The sequence below is a fragment of the Notothenia rossii genome (genome assembly GCF_949606895.1).
Source record: "Notothenia rossii genome assembly, chromosome: 10".
In the NCBI taxonomy this organism is placed as follows: Eukaryota; Metazoa; Chordata; class Actinopteri; order Perciformes; family Nototheniidae; genus Notothenia; species Notothenia rossii.
The window spans coordinates 3,427,837-3,450,930 of NC_136908.1; the positions used below are offsets into that span (position 1 = coordinate 3,427,837).

At 39.6% G+C, this 23,094-nt stretch overlaps 1 protein-coding gene across 2 annotated transcripts; it reads left to right on the top strand.

Annotated features, from left to right (window-relative positions):
• The first annotated feature begins 773 nt into the window (after window positions 1-773).
• On the top strand, window positions 774-21,512 carry adck5 (aarF domain containing kinase 5). 2 transcript variants are annotated; one of them, XM_079654451.1, is made up of 15 exons: window positions 774-907; window positions 3,475-3,566; window positions 5,262-5,411; window positions 5,732-5,807; window positions 10,865-11,065; window positions 12,617-12,757; window positions 13,124-13,237; window positions 13,441-13,572; window positions 13,661-13,744; window positions 14,926-15,007; window positions 16,390-16,468; window positions 16,546-16,637; window positions 17,594-17,846; window positions 18,411-18,527; window positions 20,743-21,512. In XM_079654451.1, exons 1-15 carry the CDS (start codon window positions 884-886, stop codon window positions 20,843-20,845), a joined length of 1,740 nt encoding a protein of 579 aa, XP_079510577.1. In that variant the 5' UTR covers window positions 774-883; the 3' UTR covers window positions 20,846-21,512. The 2 variants fall into 2 exon arrangements, with proteins under 2 accessions (XP_079510577.1, XP_079510578.1); XM_079654452.1 differs by lacking the exons at window positions 774-907; window positions 3,475-3,566 and having other exon boundaries at window positions 5,361-5,411; window positions 10,870-11,065.
• The last annotated feature ends 1,582 nt before the right edge of the window (window positions 21,513-23,094 follow it).

The following is a 23,094-nucleotide window of genomic DNA, read 5'->3' on the forward strand; positions in this document are numbered from 1 at the left end:
TATAGGTAACACAAGGTCACATCATTTTAATGTAATGGTTTATTTGTTTCCTTAATGTGTAAATAATTAACTTTTAAGATTTAAATTGGAGGAGGAGACATGCATGCCGTTATAGGACAAGGGCATTGGTATGATCAGTGACGTTTCATGACGTCACAAAGAGTGCAGTGCAACAACAAGACAGATATCTGAAAACTCCGGTCGTCCGTCATAGAAGGTTTTACAGGGATTCGTTCACGATAACTGAGTGAATTAATTTAAATACAGTACGTAATCAATGTAGAGGCACTTTGACTTTACTCGAGGAATGCTGTTTTATACTTCTACTTTACTACAATTCAGAGGATTAAAAAAAAAAATTCTACTAGAATTGATTCATAAGAAATCCGGGGTATGTATACGTTTAGGATTTGTTGTTAATGTAAACCGTGAGGATAACACATCTATAAACTCTGACAATAAAACAGTATTGAAGGGATTCGGACACAATGTAAAGCAGGATATTAATTACAATAAGTGTGTTACATGAAATATACATTTGTGTTATTTAATATAATTTTTGTTTGCCTATGTATATAATCTGCTAAATGTTGTTCAAATATGCATTTGTTTAACTTTATTATTATTATCCTTATTATTGTTATTATCATTATTATCTTTGAAGCCACACAAAGTACAATTTATGGCTTGTGAAGTAGACTGAAGCGAAAGCAGAATTAGTTGGGGGTGTACACTCTCGCTCTCTCTGTCACTCATCCACTCTTTGTCCGCAGATTGATTAGAACTATCGCCAGTATTCGTCGACATTCCGCTCAGGAAGGACGTCCACGTTTGGTCATTAAATCATCACTGAAATTGGCGATATTTTATATTCCCAGGATAAATGGCAGGGGAGACCAGCCGAGGGGTAAATAAACATTATTTCTCATACATTTTGTGCTCCGTTTGACAGTAGCTTTAGCTCAAGTTAGCTACTTAACCAGCAGACACATAATCAGCAGGTCGTATTAGCCAATGGATTCATGGGGAGAGATGGGAAGTCACTGAGATTAATTTAAGAACTGTATATAAGTACAATTGTGTACTCTTAAATCAGACTTTAGTTCCACCTGGAGTAAACTCACAAGCTACCCTGCAGTATACAAAGTCATTCAAACTAGCTGCACCTTTACCAGCTTTGAGAACACTTTAATGATCAATCATTATAAAACATATCATATATATTATTCTGAAATGGACCAATCTGCACAATGACTACTTTTACTGTCGCTACTTTCACTATATTTGGATGATAATACTTTTCTACTTTTACTTGAGTAACATTTTGAATGCAGGACTTTTACTGTAACAGAGTATTCCTACACTCTGGTACTTCTACCTTTACTCAAGTACAAGATCTGAGTACTTCTACTTTTACTCAAGTACAAGATCTGAGTACTTGTGTAGATCTTTAGGTGACAGTTACATGTGTTTCTATGTAAACATAACTCTGATATTATTGAACATAAACAAGTGCAAATACAAAGCTCATTTAGACAAGAAGTTAATGAGTAAAATATGTTGCAACCGTCCCTAGTGTTGACCACACGTACTGTAACTATCTTCAATCCTTAAATGGGCAATGACATTTAAATATTTGGGAACATAAATTGATTGCCGTTTTCTACATTGCACCCATATTACAGTTATTACACCAACGTTACTCTGTTATTGGATCCATATTGCAAACATGCAACACCGTATTACATCATATTACACTGTAATGATACAGTTAATACACCAGTATTACACCTATGTAACACCCATATTACACTGTAATTAAACATCACCCATATTATACCCATTTAGACTGTTATTTAATCTATATTACACTAATGGACACAGCCTGTCAAATAACTGTATCCAAGGGTTCATTGGTAAGGGTGAGTTAAATATATCAAAATGTCGTTTGTTTTGACCAAATATTCTGAAAGTAATTGAGACAAATGAAAGATGTGCTGCAACCGTCCCTGCTACTTATTATTGTGGGTTAGATTAGACACATCCACACTTCATTAGGCTCTTTCTTCTTTTGTTGAGTGACGGAGGGTTTGTTTGATATTCCTGCGCTCAGTTCCCTGACATCACGCTATCTGAACATCCAGTCGTCAGCACTGGAGACATTCTGTCCCTCAGAGGCAGACAAACAAAAACAAACAGTACCAGGACTGTTCAAAAGGGCCTTGATCCAGACCTCCTTACACACACACACACACACACACACACACACACACACACACACACACACACACACACACACACACACACACACACACACACACACACACACACACACACACACACACACACACACACACACACACACACACACACACACACACACACACACACACACACACACGAGTCAGAATGATCAGTATTTGTCTGGCTTTTTCCACTTACTTTTTTATCAAGCATATGTTCCATAAAATGTCAGAAAATAGTGTTTTTTGTCCATCCCTGGTTCTTAGTCCTAGCTAATGTTTTCAAATGTCTTGTATTGTCGGTCAAAACCCCCAAATATCTTCAGTTGAACATGATACGAAACAGTAAAGCACAACATCGAGCCTTTTTCTGCATTGAAATCCTTTGATTAAATGCATTTAAAAAATATTTGGCATTTCTTTTGAAGGACTAATCGATTGCTTGTGTACTTATTGCAGCTCCATTATCAATGTTGGCCATGTCCAACAAGGCCAAGGGACCGGGGTTTAGAAGAAAATGGCACTGAAAAGTTAACGGAATCAATATCCCTTGGATAAAAGAAAATCAGTAAATATTTTTGCCTGAATTCCTGCTTCTCAATCGTGCCAATGTTGCTCCTTTGTCTCAGTTAATATCATCTTTTCAAACTGAGTATTAATGCATGTTTGGATTGTTTGTCAGTCAACAATAAGCCTAACCCGGTGCTTTACAACTTAGAAAGTGTCACACAGGGATTTGAGTCTTTTCACACCATTAACATGCACCAACAAACCCAATATGTCACACTACAGGAAACCCACACAAGCCTTAGGGATACACAAGCATCAAAGCAACACCGAATAACATTCAAGTAATTGCAAACAGCCACGTGACTCAATATGAACAATGGAGCGTTTCATGAGAATCTTTTTCAATGACGGAAAACATGTTGGTTAAAATCTGTGAACTGTTCTGAGCTCTAAATAAATTACTGACAACCAACCGGTTTTTACCGCACCTTGGCCAAGATTCAAGATCCAGATCCAAGGCTTTACGGTCATGTGTGCAGAAGCTACAGTGTAGAACGGTTAACGTAAGTCTCCTCCAGCAGTCCCACGTGAACACAGGACATAGAACAAATGACAGCACGGACAAAGGAAGGTTTGCTCAAGCCGAAGCTCCAGGGTTTGGTTTGTCTGTAGCTCATGTTGCTGCAGACGTGGTTCTCATGCTGTGTTTCTGTCTCTGTAGTTGAGGGTGTGTCTGCGTCACATGGCTCTGCTCCGAAGATGTCCTCCTCTCGTCTCCCCGCTCCGAAACACCAGATCCTTCAGTTCACTCAGGTACCAGATCACAGCTCCCATATCGACTTTACAGTGTGTTCAGCTAAAAGGTACATTTCAAAGCCTCTTTACTTTGACTTGAGGAAAGAAGTTTAGTCAGTACTTCTACTTTCACCAGAGTATTTTAAAAAACACGAGTATCTGTACTTCTACTTGAGTAAAGGATGTGTGTACTTCTACTTGAGTAAAGGATGTGTGTACTTCTACTTGAGTAAAGGATGTGTGTACTTCTACTTGAGTAAATGAAGTGTGTACTTGTGCCATCTCTGAGCTTATCCAAAAAGTCTTCACTCTCCCCTTAGAGAGAGTCTGCCTGATGGCGGAGGGATCTACACAGTAACCCTGTATCCTTGTCATTTCCATGCTGTTGTTGCCGTCTTGATAAGTTTTAGAAAATAATCCCTCGTCTCCGGGTCTTGATCTTGAATCTCAGGATCCATGTATCTGTGATCCTCTCCAGACTGGAAGTAGTCATCACACACAGAGCAAAGAATACCGGTTCTTGTTACCATACATCCTGTCACGAACAAAATACAGTTTTTTTTCTCAAAATGTTGGCTTTTTTCTAAAATCATGACTTTTTCTCAAAATTCAGACTTTTTTCGAAAAATCTGGAATTATTTCAAAAACTCAAAAAATTATGACTTTTTTCTAAAAAAAATTGAAATTTTTCAAAAAAAAAATTGAAATTTTTCTAAAAATCAATTTTTTAAAACTTTTTCAAAATCCTGTCTTTTTCTTAATACTTAAAAATGTTAATCACCACTGGTCCCCGGCTTGAAATTCAATCTCAGGATCCATGTATCTGTGATCCTCTCCAGAATGGAAGTAGTCATCTAGGGATGTCCCGATCACCTTTTTTTGCTCCCGATCCGATTCCGATCATTTGATTTTGACAATTTGCCGATACCGATTTTTCCCGATCCGATCTTTATGCAATGCATTAAGAGAAAAAAAAGCATTCAAGTTGTCCCTTAAGGTTATTTTTTTATTTAAATTGGATATTCTATCCAACATGGATATAGCTTCTTTCTTTCACAGCAGCATTGGATCAGTTCAGTTGTGCAGCATTGGATCAAAACAAAATAAAGCTTTCAGTACTCGTTAGCTTACTGCTACTATTAGACACTGCGCCCACTCTGTTAACAGATTTGAGAGAAATAAGCAGGTCTATGAAAACAAGCCCCAAAGAAGCAACACATACATGATGTTGTGTAATTTGAAACCAAAACTAAGGCCTCAGGATGACTTTAAGACTTGAACATGGTCATTTTTGTTTTGTAACATTGAATACGAAATTAAAAAAAAAGTATTTAAAAAAAAAAAAAAAAAAAATCCCGATCCTGATCCCCGATTTTTTTTCTCCCGATTCCGATCTTTTGAAAATCACGTGATCGGCTCCGATCCCCGATCACATGATCGGATCGGGACATCTCTATAGTCATCACATACAGAGCATCAACTAGTTCCTGAACAGTGTCCTTCACATGCTGATATCCAAGAGAGGGAGTTACACAGTCACAAGATGGAGGAATAGAAAGCAGTATTCAATGTTTACTTCAGATTAGCTCCACGTCAGAAATGATCATGCTTGTCACATGTCTCTCTCCATAGAGGCTGAATCATCATGTTAATCACATAGCTATCATATGCCTCAAACAGTCCTGATGCTCTTCTGGGTAATCACACATCCAGGGAAGTGAAGCGCAGAGGTCTGATCTGGAAGACTCTGCTGGGTTTCTCTGTGGGCGTCCCTGTGGCGGCGGGCGTTCACTACGCTGCGTCGGAGCCTCGAGACAGGAGGAGGACGAAGATCCTGATCCAAGGAATCACTCGCTTCTGCAGGTTTGGAAAACATCAGTTTCATCATCACTTCAGTTCAGCCTACCCCCAATAAGCCACGACACTAATAACCAGAGTCTAATAGATACATCACCCCTCACCTCAAAAGTAACTTCTCTTCAAGGCTTTTTGTTTCTTCCTTATTTTTCCTTAATTTCCCAGAAAAACCCCTTGTTGTTTGAAAGTTGTAGATTTGATGTGTCCATATATCGGAAGTATTGTTTCACTATCTGCGTTTCATATTTCCTTTTTTATGACTTCCTTTCTTCCTTGACTCAAGAAATTCAACACCAACATACTGGTTTATGATCTGTTTCCCTCAGATCTCTGTCTGTGGGACTCTCTATCTCCGGGGACTACTGGTGGACGACCAACGTGTCTCTGAGGGGACAAGATGAGGTAATTTCTCAACACGCCCTTAAAATCACATCAACAGCATTAGTTATGAAGACAGGATGAAAGACAAGTAGATACAGGCGGAAGGATAACAAGGAACAACACACGTTACTGTGTGTGTGTGTGTGTGTGTGTGTGTGTGTGTGTGTGTGTGTGTGTGTGTGTGTGTGTGTGTGTGTGTGTGTGTGTGTGTGTGTGTGTGTGTGTGTGTGTGTGTGTGTGTGTGTGTGTGTGTGTGTGTGTGTGTGTGTGTGTGTGTGTGTGTGTGTGTGTGTGTGTGTGTGTGTGTGTTTCATGTCTTGTATCCATAATCATCAGTGTTTGTACTAGGTTTGCTGCGTGTACTGTGCAGTTGTTGTTGTGCCCCCTGGTGTGGGAGGTCCGACCCCTCTGACCCATTTACTGAATTCAACATGCCAGCTGTCACAAGTTCAAAACCGTGAAACCCGCTCATCGTCAGTGAGCTATTTTTAGAATGTGCACGCTACGTTCTAGGAACATAGGCAGGCTGTGTGTCCTGCTCCTCCGTGACGATGACGGCTGGAAGTTAAAAAAACATAATAATAAACTAATTAGAAAGGGGGGGGGGGACTCAAACGGGATTTTGAACAGTGGGGGGGGGGACATGTGGAAATTACGCCAAGGACTCACACGACCAACCGCAGAGCTCGGGCTATAATGCAGATTTGTTTTTACTTTTTTACACTTTGTTACGCTTCTTCCCTCCTCTCTTGTGTGTGTGTGTGTGTGTGTGTGTGTGTGTGTGTGTGTGTGTGTGTGTGTGTGTGTGTGTGTGTGTGTGTGTGTGTGTGTGTGTGTGTGTGTGTGTGTGTGTGTGTGTGTGTGTGTGTGTGTGTGTGTGTGTGTGTGTGTGTGTGTGTGTGTGTGTGTGTGTGTGTGTGTGTGTGTGTGTGTGTGTGTGTGTGTGTGTGTGGCCTTTTTGGTTGACCTGCCCCTCTGGAGGGAGCGAGAGTTTTTTTTCTTTTTTCTGTTGTGGCCGAATCAACATGATGAGCCCACAATTAGTATCGTAGCGTCTCGCTCATAGACTGGTCTCATGGCAGTTAGGGTATACGGGACAAACCAGGGGACTTTACTTCCTCTTGATGCCGTCGGTTATTTAAAAAAAACACCTAAATATAGCCTACTTGTTGTTATTGTGCTTCTGTCTTTCTGTGTCTTTTCATCTGTAAACTCAACGCTCGCTCTTTTCTTGATCGCCCTCTCACGGTTCAATGTCCAGTTCAATGTCCTGTTCAATGTCCAGTTCAATGTCCAGTTCAATGTCCAGTTCAATGTCCTGTTCAATGTCCAGTTCAATATCCAGTTCAATGTCTAGTTCAATGTCCAGTTCAATATCCAGTTCAATGTCCAGTTCAATGTCCAGTTCAATGTCCAGTTCAATATCCAGTTCAATGTCCTGCTTCAATGTCCAGTTCAATGTCCAGTTCAATATCCAGTTCAATGTCCAGTTCAATGTCCAGTTCAATGTCCAGTTCAATATCCAGTTCAATGTCCAGTTCAATGTCCTGCTTCAATGTCCAGTTCAATGTCCAGTTCAATGTCCAGTTCAATGTCCTGCTTCAATGTCCAGTTCAATGTCCAGTTCAATGTCCTGCTTCAATGTCCAGTTCAATGTCCAGTTCAATGTCCAGTTCAATATCCAGTTCAATGTCCAGTTCAATGTCCAGTTCAATATCCAGTTCAATGTCCAGTTCAATATCCAGTTCAATGTCCTGTTCAATGTTCAGTTCAATATCCAGTTCAATATCCAGTTCAATGTCCAGTTCAATATCCAGTTCAATATCCAGTTCAATGTCCAGTTCAATGTTCAGTTCAATGTCCTGTTCAATGTCCAGTTCAATGTTCAGTTCAATATCCAGTTCAATATCCAGTTCAATATCCTGTTCAATGTCCAGTTCAATGTTCAGTTCAATGTCCAGTTCAATATCCAGTTCAATATCCAGTTCAATGTCCAGTTCAATGTTCAGTTCAATGTCCTGTTCAATGTCCAGTTCAATGTTCAGTTCAATGTCCAGTTCAATGTCCAGTTCAATGTCCTGCTTCAATGTCCAGTTCAATGTCCAGTTCAATATCCAGTTCAATATCCAGTTCAATATCCAGTTCAATGTCCAGTTCAATATCCAGTTCAATATCCAGTTCAATGTCCAGTTCAATGTTCAGTTCAATGTCCTGTTCAATGTCCAGTTCAATGTTCAGTTCAATATCCAGTTCAATATCCTGTTCAATGTCCAGTTCAATGTTCAGTTCAATGTCCAGTTCAATATCCAGTTCAATATCCAGTTCAATGTCCAGTTCAATGTTCAGTTCAATGTCCTGTTCAATGTCCAGTTCAATGTTCAGTTCAATATCCAGTTCAATATCCAGTTCAATATCCTGTTCAATGTCCAGTTCAATGTTCAGTTCAATGTCCAGTTCAATGTCCTGTTCAATGTCCAGTTCAATATTCAGTTCAATGTCCTGTTCAATGTCCAGTTCAATGTCCTGTTCAATGTCCTGTTCAATGTCCTGTTCAATATCCTGTTCAATGTCCAGTTCAATGTCCAGTTCAATGTCCAGTTCAATGTCCTGCTTCAATGTCCAGTTCAATATCCAGTTCAATGTCTAGTTCAATGTCCAGTTCAATATCCAGTTCAATGTCCAGTTCAATGTCCTGCTTCAATGTCCAGTTCAATGTCCAGTTCAATGTCCAGTTCAATATCCAGTTCAATGTCCAGTTCAATGTCCAGTTCAATGTCCAGTTCAATATCCAGTTCAATGTCCAGTTCAATGTCCTGCTTCAATGTCCAGTTCAATGTCCAGTTCAATATCCAGTTCAATGTCCAGTTCAATGTCCAGTTCAATGTCCAGTTCAATATCCAGTTCAATGTCCAGTTCAATGTCCTGCTTCAATGTCCAGTTCAATGTCCAGTTCAATGTCCAGTTCAATGTCCTGCTTCAATGTCCAGTTCAATGTCCAGTTCAATGTCCTGCTTCAATGTCCAGTTCAATGTCCAGTTCAATGTCCAGTTCAATATCCAGTTCAATGTCCAGTTCAATGTCCAGTTCAATATCCAGTTCAATGTCCAGTTCAATATCCAGTTCAATGTCCTGTTCAATGTTCAGTTCAATATCCAGTTCAATATCCAGTTCAATATCCAGTTCAATGTCCAGTTCAATGTCCAGTTCAATATCCAGTTCAATATCCAGTTCAATGTCCAGTTCAATGTTCAGTTCAATGTCCTGTTCAATGTCCAGTTCAATGTTCAGTTCAATATCCAGTTCAATATCCAGTTCAATATCCTGTTCAATGTCCAGTTCAATGTTCAGTTCAATGTCCAGTTCAATATCCAGTTCAATATCCAGTTCAATGTCCAGTTCAATGTTCAGTTCAATGTCCTGTTCAATGTCCAGTTCAATGTTCAGTTCAATATCCAGTTCAATATCCAGTTCAATATCCTGTTCAATGTCCAGTTCAATGTTCAGTTCAATGTCCAGTTCAATGTCCTGTTCAATGTCCAGTTCAATATTCAGTTCAATGTCCTGTTCAATGTCCTGTTCAATGTCCTGTTCAATGTCCTGTTCAATATCCTGTTCAATGTCCAGTTCAATGTCCAGTTCAATGTCCAGTTCAATGTCCTGCTTCAATGTCCAGTTCAATGTCCAGTTCAATGTCCAGTTCAATATCCAGTTCAATGTCCAGTTCAATGTCCAGTTCAATATCCAGTTCAATGTCCTGTTCAATGTCCAGTTCAATGTCCTGTTCAATGTCCAGTTCAATGTCCAGTTCAATATCCAGTTCAATGTCCAGTTCAATGTCCAGTTCAATATCCAGTTCAATGTCCTGTTCAATGTCCAGTTCAATGTCCAGTTCAATGTCCAGTTCAATGTCCAGTTCAATGTTCAGTTCAATGTTCAGTTCAATGTCCAGTTCAATGTCCTGCTTCAATGTCCAGTTCAATGTCCAGTTCAATGTCCAGTTCAATGTCCTGTTCAATGTCCAGTTCAATGTCCTGCTTCAATGTCCAGTTCAATGTCCTGTTCAATGTCCAGTTCAATGTCCTGTTCAATGTCCAGTTCAATGTCCTGCTTCAATGTCCTGCTTCAATGTCCAGTTCAATGTCCAGTTCAATGTCCTGTTCAATGTCCAGTTCAATATCCAGTTCAATGTCCTGTTCAATGTCCAGTTCAATGTCCTGCTTCAATGTCCTGCTTCAATGTCCTGTTCAATGTCCAGTTCAATGTCCAGTTCAATGTCCTGCTTCAATGTCCAGTTCAATGTCCTGCTTCAATGTCCTGCTTCAATGTCCAGTTCAATGTCCAGTTCAATGTCCAGTTCAATGTCCAGCTTCAATGTCCAGTTCAATGTCCTGCTTCATTGTAGGATTTCTGCCATGTCTCTACTTCAGTTTGACCATCTCTGTTATTAAGTTATGGAATAATAAATAAATAAGTAATTAGATACCTTACCGTTACTGCGCTCATAAAGAATGATAAGAATAAGGATAATGTGAATTGAACTGGTTTCATTAATTAGTGAGTTTATTTAAGGTAATTAGTTAGAGGCCCTATTTTATCAGTATGCCTGCACTGCAATTACTATGGTCAAACTACATTAGAACAGAATTGTCCCCATTGTGTCTTTAATAGTTACTAAAATTAGATATTTTAATGAGACCGCAAAACAAATAATTTCCCTGGTTTTCATTTTTAAAATCAAATCACCGAATGCAAGTATTCGCCTTAGCTTATTTTGTTATGAGATGTGAATGACTGTTCAATTTAGTTAATGTAATAATCGTTTGGTTTCTTTTACATTAAAAACAAGTTACAATTTTCAAAAGGTCTTTTTCGGGGGGAGGCCCTTTTTCCAGTTTAGAGCAATAGCCCCTCCAAACGTCTGTGCACGTCCCTGAAACATGCACATACATTGGATAAATACCATAAGGCCTGTAATGTATTGATGAAAAGCAGTATAATAGGGGAGCTTTAAGTGAGCTGTAAAGGTGGTCAGTTGGATTGCGTGTACAGTCCTGTGTTACCTCTGTTTCCCCTGTTAGAGCAGCACATCGTACGTCTCTGCGATGTCGGCCTGCCACCAGAGGGCAGCAGAGTGCATGGTGAGAGGAGCCATCAGAAACGGGGGGATTTACATCAAACTGGGCCAGGGTCTTTGTTCCTTCAACCACCTTCTGCCGCCCGAATACATCCGGACCCTGCAGGTCCTCGAGGACAAGGCTCTGAGCCGGAGGTCCAGAGAGGTGAGGAGGGAAACTGGAAAGTAACCAGAGGTGGGAAGTAGTGGAGTACAAATACTTTGTTACTGTACATTTTTCTGGTATCGGTACTTTACTCCATGATGACTTTTTACATTGAACCCAAATACCTGTACTTTCTACTTCTTACATGTTGAACACAAATACCTGTACTTTCTACTTCTTACATGTTGAACCCAAATACCTGTACTTTCTACTTCTTACATTTTGAACCCAAATACCTGTACTTTCTACTTCTTACATGTTGAACTCAAATACCTGTACTTTCTACTTCTTACATGTTGAACTCAAATACCTGTACTTTCTACTTCTCACATGTTGAACACAAATACCTGTACTTTCTACTTCTTACATGTTGAACTCAAATACCTGTACTTTCTACTTCTTACATGTTGAACACAAATACCTGTACTTTCTACTTCTTACATGTTGAACACAAATACCTGTACTTTCTACTTCTTACATGTTGAACACAAATACCTGTACTTTCTACTTCTTACATGTTGAACTCAAATACCTGTACTTTCTACTTCTTACATGTTGAACTCAAATACCTGTACTTTCTACTTCTTGCATGTTGAACTCAAATACCTGTACTTTCTACTTCTTACATGTTGAACTCAAATACCTGTACTTTCTACTTCTTACATGTGGAACTCAAATACCTGTACTTTCTACTTCTTACATGTTGAACTCAAATACCTGTACTTTCTACTTCTTACATGTTGAACTCAAATACCTGTACTTTCTACTTCTTACATGTTGAACTCAAATACATGTACTTTCTACTTCTTACATGTTGAACTCAAATACCTGTACTTTCTACTTCTTACATGTTGAACTCAAATACCTGTACTTTCTACTTCTTACATGTTGAACTCAAATACCTGTACTTTCTACTTCTTACATGTTGAACTCAAATACCTGTACTTTCTACTTCTTACATGTTGAACACAAATACCTGTACTTTCTACTTCTTACATGTTGAACTCAAATACCTGTACTTTCTACTTCTCACATGTTGAACTCAAATACCTGTACTTTCTACTTCTCTCATTTTCCAAACAGGCTGGTTCCTTTAGTCTGAATGTGTGTTTGGTGGCGTGATCATTATTATTTAGAGTCATTGCGTGCCTATTGATTTGAACACGATCCGTGTATCCATCATTTCCTGGTCTTCTCTAAAGAAGAGGGACCAATGGAAACGTTGTCATGTTGCCGTTGGTCACCATGGAAACATTCATTAGCTAACAATGACATTATTGTTCTATTAATATAAAGGGAGGTCAGGTACTCTTTAAAACAGCTGCTAGTTATGGGTACTTTTTACTGAAGTACATTTCAAAGCCTCTTTACTTTGACTTGAGTAAAGAAGTTTAGTCAGTACTTCTACTTTCACCAGAGTATTTTGAAACACGAGTATCTGAACTTCTACTTGAGTAAAGAAGTTTAGTCAGTTTTCTTTAGTACAAGTAGAAGATCTGAGTAGGCTTTGCTTCTTGCTGTTGTTCTGAAAGGCATGTTTCTCTGCAACAGGTGGACGCTCTCTTTCAAGAAGACTTCAGTAAAACCCCGGAGCAGATTTTCAAGTCTTTTGACCCTGAACCCATCGCGGCTGCCAGCCTGGCGCAGGTCCACAGAGCGGAGCTGTTCGACGGGACTCCTGTCGCTGTGAAGGTGAGACAAGTCAACGTCTGGATGTTCTGAACAGAGAATATGAACTGCTGCCATCTAATGGGAGATCAATAAAGTCAGACTGAAGCATCCTTTGTGCTCCAGTCAGTCCTAAACACAGAGCTGAATCCAGATCAAAGGACGCTGAAGGCTCTTTGAGCAGCTGTTCTCTCACTGATCCTGCTGCTATGCTCAATGTTTGTTTCTCATGTGTTGTGTCTTGATATGGAGCTGTCACATTTCAGACTTGATCTGACCATTCAACTCGTATCGTATCGTATCTGTGTCACTTTCTTTAAGCGTTATAAAATCCTCTGGTTGGAAGTAATCCTTTAAAAGTCTGTTTTTGTTTCGTTCTGGTCCGCTCAGGTGCAGTACATCGACCTCAGGGATCGCTTCGATGGTGACATCCGGACTTTGGAGGTCTTGATGGATATTATTAAATTCATGCACCCCAGCTTTGGATTCAGATGGGTTCTAAAGGTCATTTTATTTCCTGATAAACGCTTCGAAAAATAAAGTTTCTTTGATTTCCTTAGAAGACAAACCTAGATATTAAGACCATTATTTTGTCCAATCTATTTATTTACTTCAGTTAAAACCAAATATTTATACATTTTCTGACTTTAAACCCTGGAAATGAATGCCGGTTTGTCAACGCATCTCTTTCATCCCACTTTCTGTAGGACTTGAAGGGCACGTTGGCTCAGGAGCTGGACTTTGAGAACGAGGCCAGGAATTCAGAGCGGTGTGCAGAGGAGCTCAAACACTTCAGCTTCGTCGTCATACCCAAAGTTTTCTGGGAGCACACGACTAAGGTGAGGTTTAGTGTGATTATTATTAACTAAAGAACTCCATCCTTTCCGAAGCTGAAGCTTTCTCCATGTTTGTGTCTCCGTTTCAAAGAGAGTTCTGACGGCAGAGTTTTGCGACGGGTGCAAAATCAACGACGTGGAGGAAATAAAAAGACGAGGACTGAGTCTGAAGGATGTGAGTCGATGATCGATGATATTCAGAGGATTGTATTCAGAGTATTCAGAGTATTGCATTCAGAGTATTCAGAGTATTGTATTCAGAGTATTCAGAGTATTGTATTCAGAGTATTCAGAGTATTGTACTCAGAGTATTCAGAGTATTCAATTCAGAGTATTCAGAGTATTCAGAGAGTATTAAAAGGATTGTATTCAGAGTATTCAGAGGATTGTATTCAGAGTATTCAGAGTATTCAGAGTATTGTATTCAGAGTATTCAGAGTATTCAAAGGATTGTATTCAGAGTATTCAGAGTATTGTATTCAGAGTATTCAGAGTATTGTATTCAGAGTATTCAGAGTATTGTATTCAGAGTATTCAGAGTATTGTATTCAGAGTATTCAGAGTATTGTATTCAGAGTATTCCGAGTATTGTATTCAGAGTATTGTATTCAGAGTATTCAGAGTATTCAGAGTATTCAGAGTATTGTATTCAGAGTATTGTATTCAGAGTATTCAGAGTATTGCATTCAGAGTATTGTATTCAGAGTATTGTATTCAGAGTATTCAGAGTATTGTATTCAGAGTATTGCATTCAGAGTATTGTATTCAGAGTATTCAGAGTATTGTATTCAGAGTATTCAGAGTATTGTATTCAGAGTATTCAGAGTATTGTATTCTGAGTATTCAGAGTATTGTATTCAGAGTATTCAGAGTATTGTATTCAGAGTATTCAGAGTATTGTATTCTGAGTATTCAGAGTATTGTATTCAGAGTATTCAGAGTATTCAGAGTATTGTATTCAGAGTATTCAGAGTATTGTATTCAGGGTATTCAGAGTATTGCATTCAGAGTATTGTATTCAGAGTATTCAGAGTATTGTATTCAGAGTATTGTATTCAGAGTATTCAGAGTATTGTATTCAGAGTATTCAGAGTATTGCATTCAGAGTATTCAGAGTATTGTATTCAGAGTATTCAGAGTATTGTATTCAGAGTATTGTATTCAGAGTATTCAGAGTATTCAGAGTATTCAGAGTATTGTATTCAGAGTATTCAGAGTATTCAGAGTATTCAGAGTATTGTATTCAGAGTATTCAGAGTATTGCATTCAGAGTATTCAGAGTATTGTATTCAGAGTATTCAGAGTATTCAGAGTATTGTGGAAACGCTCTGAAATACCTCGTCATCTGTTTTTCAGACGGCAGATAAACTGATCCAGACGTTCGCTGAGCAGATCTTCTACACCGGCTTCATCCACGCTGACCCTCACCCCGGAAACGGTCCGTACATCGGAGGCACTTTTAGTTTTAATAGCTATTGCTTTTTCTTTGAGTCTCGCAATTACGACATCATCAGGTCCCTGAACGCCTCTCTGACTCTGACTGAGCTACACAGGCATGCATAGAATGACATATGATTTTTAAAACTGGTTAAACAACTAAAGCTCAATTTATATTAAAGCAAACTCACGACACACGTTTTTCATTTGGCTTTAAATGTAGCTCTATATATTCTTGTTCTATTAAGTCCTGTTAGTTGGCTTCTGTCCAATCAACACGCTTTCTGTTACTCTGTTTATTACCTCATTGGGGGGGGTCATATTTTTGGTTAATTTTGTGTTTGAAAAGAGTTATATAAATGACATTTCATAGCTAATATAAGTTTATCGCACATCAGTTCTAATATCATTTTGGAAGGACACGTAAAATAAAAGTGCAGTGCAGATATACCGAAGATACGGTGGCCCTCAGAGGTCAATGTTATGCGATTATATATAAAAAAAGCAAATACAGAAAGACACTGCAAGAAGCTGATACTTATAGAGAGGTGAAGTCCCGCCCTTCTACTTCCGACCCATGGGACCTTATCTGGGAAAAAGTATGTATTGAAGTCAATGGGGAGAGAAAGATTATCGTTCGATCCCGTTTGAATTGTGCCATGAATTACAAATATGATGTTTGTCAATCTTAAAAAATCATTTCAATGTCAAAAAACTGTTGATTTTTTAAGACTATGAAAAATACGCAACTAGAAAGACTACAAATCCCAGAGTCCCGGTCCCGCATGCTGGCTCTTAGGAACCGACTAACTCCCCTTGTGTGTGTGTACAGCTCTCAACGTGCCCAGACTTGGAGTGATTTTCACCTCTTTTAATACTTTCCGCCTCGTTCTGAAAGAAAGAAGTGAAATGTGCCAACGTGCCGGCCGTCTTGGTGAGTGGAGCGAGATGGGAGATGTAGTTCATTGAGTGGTTTCACACAAAAAAAGTGCTACTTCAGTTTTACCACACATTTAAAAAAAATTGACTTTCAAAATGATCAAACATCATATGTGTAATTCGTGGAACAATTCAAACGGGATCAAAAGATAATCTTTCTCTCTCCATTGACTTCAATACATACTTTTTCTGAAATAAGGTCCCATGGAGCTCCCCGGAAAGGGAGGGACTTCGCCTTCACTGATTTTATGGTATAAATGGTCTTAAAGTTACCAAAGCCAGCTAACAATAAGCTAAAGGCTAACGCTTCAACTGTGAACCATTTCAAGTGTCTTGGTCGTAAAACCAAACCATATTTTATGATTCCTCTTTAGGGGAGTAGCCTTTCCTCTAAACAATAAATGGTCACGTCACAGTACGGATGATTTTTCTTATGTTTTGCAGTGCTAGTGAGACGGGGTCGGGACAACAAGGCAGAGTTGGTGCTTCTGGACCACGGCCTGTACGAATACCTCAGTCCACGGTAAGATATTTCTGTTTACAGATAATAACCTCTGAGGATATTCAGCTATCTGCTCTAACTGCGACCTTTGACCCCAGCGACAGAGCGGCTCTCTGTAAACTGTGGAGGTCCATAGTCCTGCGGGATGAAGCCGCCATGGAGAGGCACTCCAGAGCCCTGGGGGTCAAAGGTGAGCTCAGGTTATTATTTTATATTCTCCTAAGGTGTGCAATACATTTTGTCTGGGTTTCAAAATGTAATATCAGAATCTATTTGTCCCTTTATATGTGAAATCTGTCAGTACCCTAAAAACCATTAATTATTTTGTAACTTTTTTAATAAAATCCACTTTGTACGAAAGCCTTGAGAGTCAAGTGAGAAACATTTTTTTAAGGTGATTTTATTTTGAGTCTTATCTGAATAGTTTACTCTGCTGTGTTTATGACCTAAACATTAGTTTTAAAGGTGGTGTACCTGTAGGTCATTCACTTCAGAAACACTTTATCCCATGGAATGCTCTTAACTTCCCGATAGCAATGAATACATTAAATGATTTGACAATAAATACGTAAAAAAGCTGTAGCTACAGTAAAAAGCACGACCAATCATCTGAGCCGGCTAAAATAACTGGATGGCCTACCTGCCTGTCAGCCTTCCATCTGTGCACAAACTTATCTCGTGCCCTCATTGGTCATGTGCGCGTTCGTGTGTGTTGGAGGAGGGGCTCTGTAAGGAAGTCTGAAGGAGGTGATATTCTTTTAATGTTCACGTTCACACAGTCGGTGATTTTTGCCGGCCGTCTTTCCTGCAACGGCAGCTTTTCTGTATTTCCTTTCTCCTGTAATATGACTTGATCGCTTTAAACTCCGCACACTGAGCTCTGATTGGTCAGCAGGCGGTGCTTTCACTGAGTTGATCTCTTTTCCTGGAACCAAACCTGCTCCGGAGCAGGTTAGCCGTTCAGCATAAGTTACCATGGAGATCTAGCCCGCTAAGAAGTGGACCAGCGTCGTAGGACCGGAAACCCAGAGTTTTCCCTGAAGTTAGCCGCTAAGCAAAAATCCAGCTTCGTAGTACAGGCCTCTGGATAGCAAGTGGTATTACAGTTATAGCTTCAAAGTGATAATGTCTCCGCTCTCCCTGCAGAGTACCTGCTGTTCAGCGAGATGCTTCTTCAGCGGCCAATCAACATGCAGGAGTTCGGCCTGTCGAACATCCTGAGTGGGGAGGAGACGGCCTACATGCGTCAGATGGCCCTGCAGCGCTTCGACAGCATCATGGCCGTCCTGAAGGCCATGCCTCGACCCATGCTGCTCGTCTTCAGAAACATCAACACGGTGCGGAGCATCAACATCAGCCTGGGGGCGCCGGTGGACCGCTACTGCGTCATGGCCAAGACGTGAGTGGGAATACAACGATTTAAAATATCCAGGGGGACAAAATGATGTCCTCATTTGTGGACAGCCGGTTTACTTTACTGTAAACACAATAAAGTCACCAGTGTATCACAAAGTACTAAAGCTTTCATTTCAATGCCCACACAGTCAAATCTATTGGCCTGTGAGAAATAGATAGATGGATAGATAGGTTGGTAGGTACTTTATTGATCCCAATTTGGGAAATGTTTGCGTTGCAGCAGCATAAAGAACAAGGCCATAATAAGAGAAATTAAGACGCTAGAAATAAACAATCCAAAATATTTCTGAAATAGAAATAAAATAGCACTAAAAAGTCACAATATACATGTGGAAGATATACATGATATTATATATACATTAATGTGCAAGAAATAGATTATTCAATACTAAATTGAATATAAATGTGAAATGGGAGTTTGCTGCTTAACAAAACTTTGACTTGAAAAAAAAAAATCTTTATTTTTGCATATTTTGACTTTAATATATTTAGTTTGTTTTCATAGTTCTTATAACTTCTCATGAATAACTTCTCTATTATTTCTCAGTGCTGTTCGGGGCTGGGGGCGGCTGCAGGCTGACACCACGGGGGGGCTGTCGAAGATCAGGGTCTTCCGCTGGGTGAGGACGTCGTGGGAGGGCCTCAAGTTTGAAATGGCTTTAAGGTGAGTCAAGTTCAGTTTGTGTCAATTGGTCACCTTCTGATAAGAAATGAACAAATACAAGTTCAAACCAAAGTGCATGTCACAGAAGAGACGCTACATACTGATATACACCTGAACATCAGCAGGAGAGGACTCTTTAAAGTAGAGACACTACATACTGATATACACCTGAACATCGGCAGGAGAGGACTCTTTAAAGTAGAGACACTACATACTGATATACACCTGAACATCAGCAGGAGAGGACTCTTTAAAGTAGAGACACTACATACTGATATACACCTGAACATCAGCAGGAGAGGACTCTTTAAAGTAGAGACACTACATACTGATATACACCTGAACATCAGCAGGAGAGGACTCTTTAAAGTAGAGACACTACATACTGATATACACCTGAACATCAGCAGGAGAGGACTCTTTAAAGTAGAGACACTACATACTTATATACACCTGAACATCAGCAGGAGAGGACTCTTTAAAGTAGAGACACTACATACTGATATACACCTGAACATCAGCAGGAGAGGACTCTTTAAAGTAGAGACACTACATACTGATATACACCTGAACATCAGCAGGAGAGGACTCTTTAAAGTAGAGACACCACATACTGATATACACCTGAACATCAGCAGGAGAGGACTCTTTAAAGTAGAGACACTACATACTGATATACACCTGAACATCAGCAGGAGAGGACTCTTTAAAGTAGAGACACTACATACTGATATACACCTGAACATCAACAGGAGAGGACTCTTTAAAGTAGAGACACTACATACTGATATACACCTGAACATCAGCAGGAGAGGACTCTTTAAAGTAGAGACACTACATACTGATATACACCTGAACATCAGCAGGAGAGGAATCTTTAAAGTAGAGTAACTACATACTGATATACACCTGAACATCAGCAGGAGAGGACTCTTTAAAGTAGAGACACTACATACTGATATACACCTGAACATCAGCAGGAGAGGACTCTTTAAAGTAGAGACACTACATACTGATATACACCTGAACATCAGCAGGAGAGGACTCTTTAAAGTAGAGACACTACATACTGATATACACCTGAACATCAGCAGGAGAGGACTCTTTAAAGTAGAGTAACTACATACTGATATACACCTGAACATCAGCAGGAGAGGACTCTTTAAAGTAGAGACACTACATACTGATATACACCTGAACATCAGCAGGAGAGGACTCTTTAAAGTAGAGACACTACATACTGATATACACCTGAACATCAGCAGGAGAGGACTCTTTAAAGTAGAGACACTACATACTGATATACACCTGAACATCAGCAGGAGAGGACTCTTTAAAGTAGAGACACTACATACTGATATACACCTGAACATCAGCAGGAGAGGACTCTTTAAAGTAGAGACACTACATACTGATATACACCTGAACATCAGCAGGAGAGGACTCTTTAAAGTAGAGACACTACATACTGATATACACCTGAACATCAGCAGGAGAGGACTCTTTAAAGTAGAGACACTACATACTGATATACACCTGAACATCAGCAGGAGAGGACTCTTTAAAGTAGAGACACTACATACTGATATACACCTGAACATCAGCAGGAGAGGACTCTTTAAAGTAGAGACACCACATACTGATATACACCTGAACATCAGCAGGAGAGGACTCTTTAAAGTAGAGACGCTACATACTGATATATACCTGAACATCAGCAGGAGAGGACTCTTTAAAGTAGAGTAACTACATACTGATATACACCTGAACATCAGCAGGAGAGGACTCTTTAAAGTAGAGACACTACATACTGATATACACCTGAACATCAGCAGGAGAGGACTCTTTAAAGTAGAGACACTACATACTGATATACACCTGAACATTAACAAGAGAGGACTCTTTAAAGTAGAGACACTACATACTGATATACACCTGAACATCAGCAGGAGAGGACTCTTTAAAGTAGAGACACTACATACTGATATACACCTGAACATCAGCAGGAGAGGACTCTTTAAAGTAGAGACACTACATACTTATATACACCTGAACATCAGCAGGAGAGGACTCTTTAAAGTAGAGACACTACATACTGATATACACCTGAACATCAGCAGGAGAGGACTCTTTAAAGTAGAGACACTACATACTTATATACACCTGAACATCAGCAGGAGAGGACTCTTTAATGAACAATGTGACTCTTCCACAGGTGGGAGATGGCCTCGATGAGTCTGACGCGCTCCTTCCTCAGTTTGCTGTCGTACTGCGGTCTGATTTCTCTCGACGCAGAGATGTACGAGTACCTGAGGTAGTACTTGTGAAGGAAGAGAGGATAAAGAAGGACATATTCCAAATACAAGCTAATGCAAGAAGCCTTTACCTGGAGTGACGGTGCTCCTGGACTTCTTCTTTTTTTTTTTTAAATACGGGTGATTCAAATTGCAGGACTGAAGCACCAAACTGACTCCAGAGCAGAAAACAGCCTTAGTTTTTATTTAAATGATCATATCTTACCTCTTCCAAACCATTTTAGCAAAGCATGTGGTTTTATTTTACATTTTAATCTTCAGGTTAGTAAATATTGGTGATATTTATTCTGTCAGACTCTATATTTTGAGGCGACATCCTGGCTAAGCAATGCATTCAGTGAAGGTAATGCATTGTAGGTTTGATAACTATAATTTAGTTGCAATAAGAAGCTACACGACGACAAACGCGTCTTTACCGTTTCTCATGGATTGTCCTGAAACATTTCAATATGAGACGTGACTGCAGCTTTAATGACAGAAATACACATTATAAAAGGTTATTATTGATCAAGCTGTGTACAACAACAAATATATATTTCTGATGCTGCTGAAAAGTGCAGTGCCGTTTGAACAAATGTTTGTAAAAAATTAAATGATCTACCTCTTTAAGGCATCACTGTGATTATCACTCAGACGTTATCTGTAACTTCTTGTGAATTAAATTGCCTAAAAAAAAGTACGTTTGGTTTTTTGAGTATTTCCCCATATTTATTGCACATGCTCGCTTTGAAAATGTGATGTTTACAAAGTTATTTTTATTCCATTTTATCACTATTTGATAATTCTTGTTTCATATATTTATTCTATTCACTCTTACTTTAACCTCATGTTGTGTTTTTTTATCAATTGGACATTTCATACTTTATCATATTAATCCTGAAGTCAAATGTAATACCTCTTTCAAGACCCTTTCCATACATTTTAAGACCTCATCGCCAATTTGAGTTTTAACCGGTTACATTGGCGACACACTTTACCTCACATTGACTATATACAGGGTGTTTCTCAATGTCGAGGAAGGATGCTCCAGAGCTACTATTTCAAGGATGCTACGTCATCGAGTGCTGCCGAAGGACTGTTCCAATGTCCAGGATGCTTGGAATTCTAGTCGAGGCTGCACATATGTATCCTCCGCATTCTTAAAATCCCCACAATGCTTTGCACACGGACCAGTTTCCAAAATGTTTGGCGGAAATCGCGCTCCATTTAAGGCCGGGCCTCGCATATGACGCACACCTGCTAGCCTGTTCCACCATTCTTCGTTTTCCGAGGCTAGGAAGGATTCTTGCCTTGCTTCTGAAGGACCTGACTCGGAGGGACATGTCCTACCAAGGAAGCGTCCTCGACATTGAGAAACACCCACAGTATTGATTGTCCTTCCTCCTTATCTTCCAACCGTTTGGACGCAAACTTGCATTTCCCCATAACGATGTTGTTTCACAACCGGCGTAAACGGACCTTCGCGCGCTATCAAGCAGTGAGCGTCAAATCCAACGGGATGCCATAAATAAACTACACAGAATCACACTACACACCTACGCAATGATTACATTCAGGCAGACTGTAGAATACAACCTCTTTGGACCATTTATAAACTTATTGAAAACAAGCTACAAAATGGAATACCTTGGAGAATTCCGTTTAATACTTTTTAATAGCCTTAATTGATTTATCTACTTTTTAAAGGTCCCATGTCATGCTTTTCCGGTTATTACCCGTCCCCTTGTGTGTTATGAAGATTTTTCTGCTTGTAAACGGTCTGCAGAGTCACAAACCCTCAGAAAAGACCTGTCCATACTGCCCCAGAACGCCTCGTAGGAAATGTGGAGCTCCAACAAGCCGTTTAGGACAGAGAGTGAATACACATGCTATACAGAGATGCTGTGTGAGAAACCAATGTGAGTTTGGAAAATTGCACAATATAAATCTATTCTAGTAGACCTCAACAATGGAATTATGATCAGTAGAAATGGCCATGACATGGGACCTTTAAGGTCACTTCACACCTAATAGTCCGCTTCTCTGGTGCGCACCGCACTCAGGGGCGTAGCTGGGGGGGGGGGAGGTTAGGATGATTCCAAGGGCCCAGCACTGGGGGGGGGGGGGGGGGGGGCCAGAGAACACTATTATTATCTTTTTATTAATATGGTTTTATTATTATCCTAAAGTAAGTTAATGTAAATGACTCAAAAGTATAATTGCCTGTATTAAAAAAAAACGTCCCAAAAGAAACAAACAGGTGCTTGTTACTC

Excerpts from the sequence above, each read along its gene's own strand:
- adck5 (XM_079654451.1), top strand. The coding sequence starts at position 884 with ATGGCAGGGGAGACCAGCCGAGGG. Across the intron at positions 908-3,474 it reads CAGGGGAGACCAGCCGAGGG|TTGAGGGTGTGTCTGCGTCA; the intron begins GTAAATAAACAT and ends CTGTCTCTGTAG. Across the intron at positions 3,567-5,261 it reads AGATCCTTCAGTTCACTCAG|GGAAGTGAAGCGCAGAGGTC; the intron begins GTACCAGATCAC and ends TCACACATCCAG.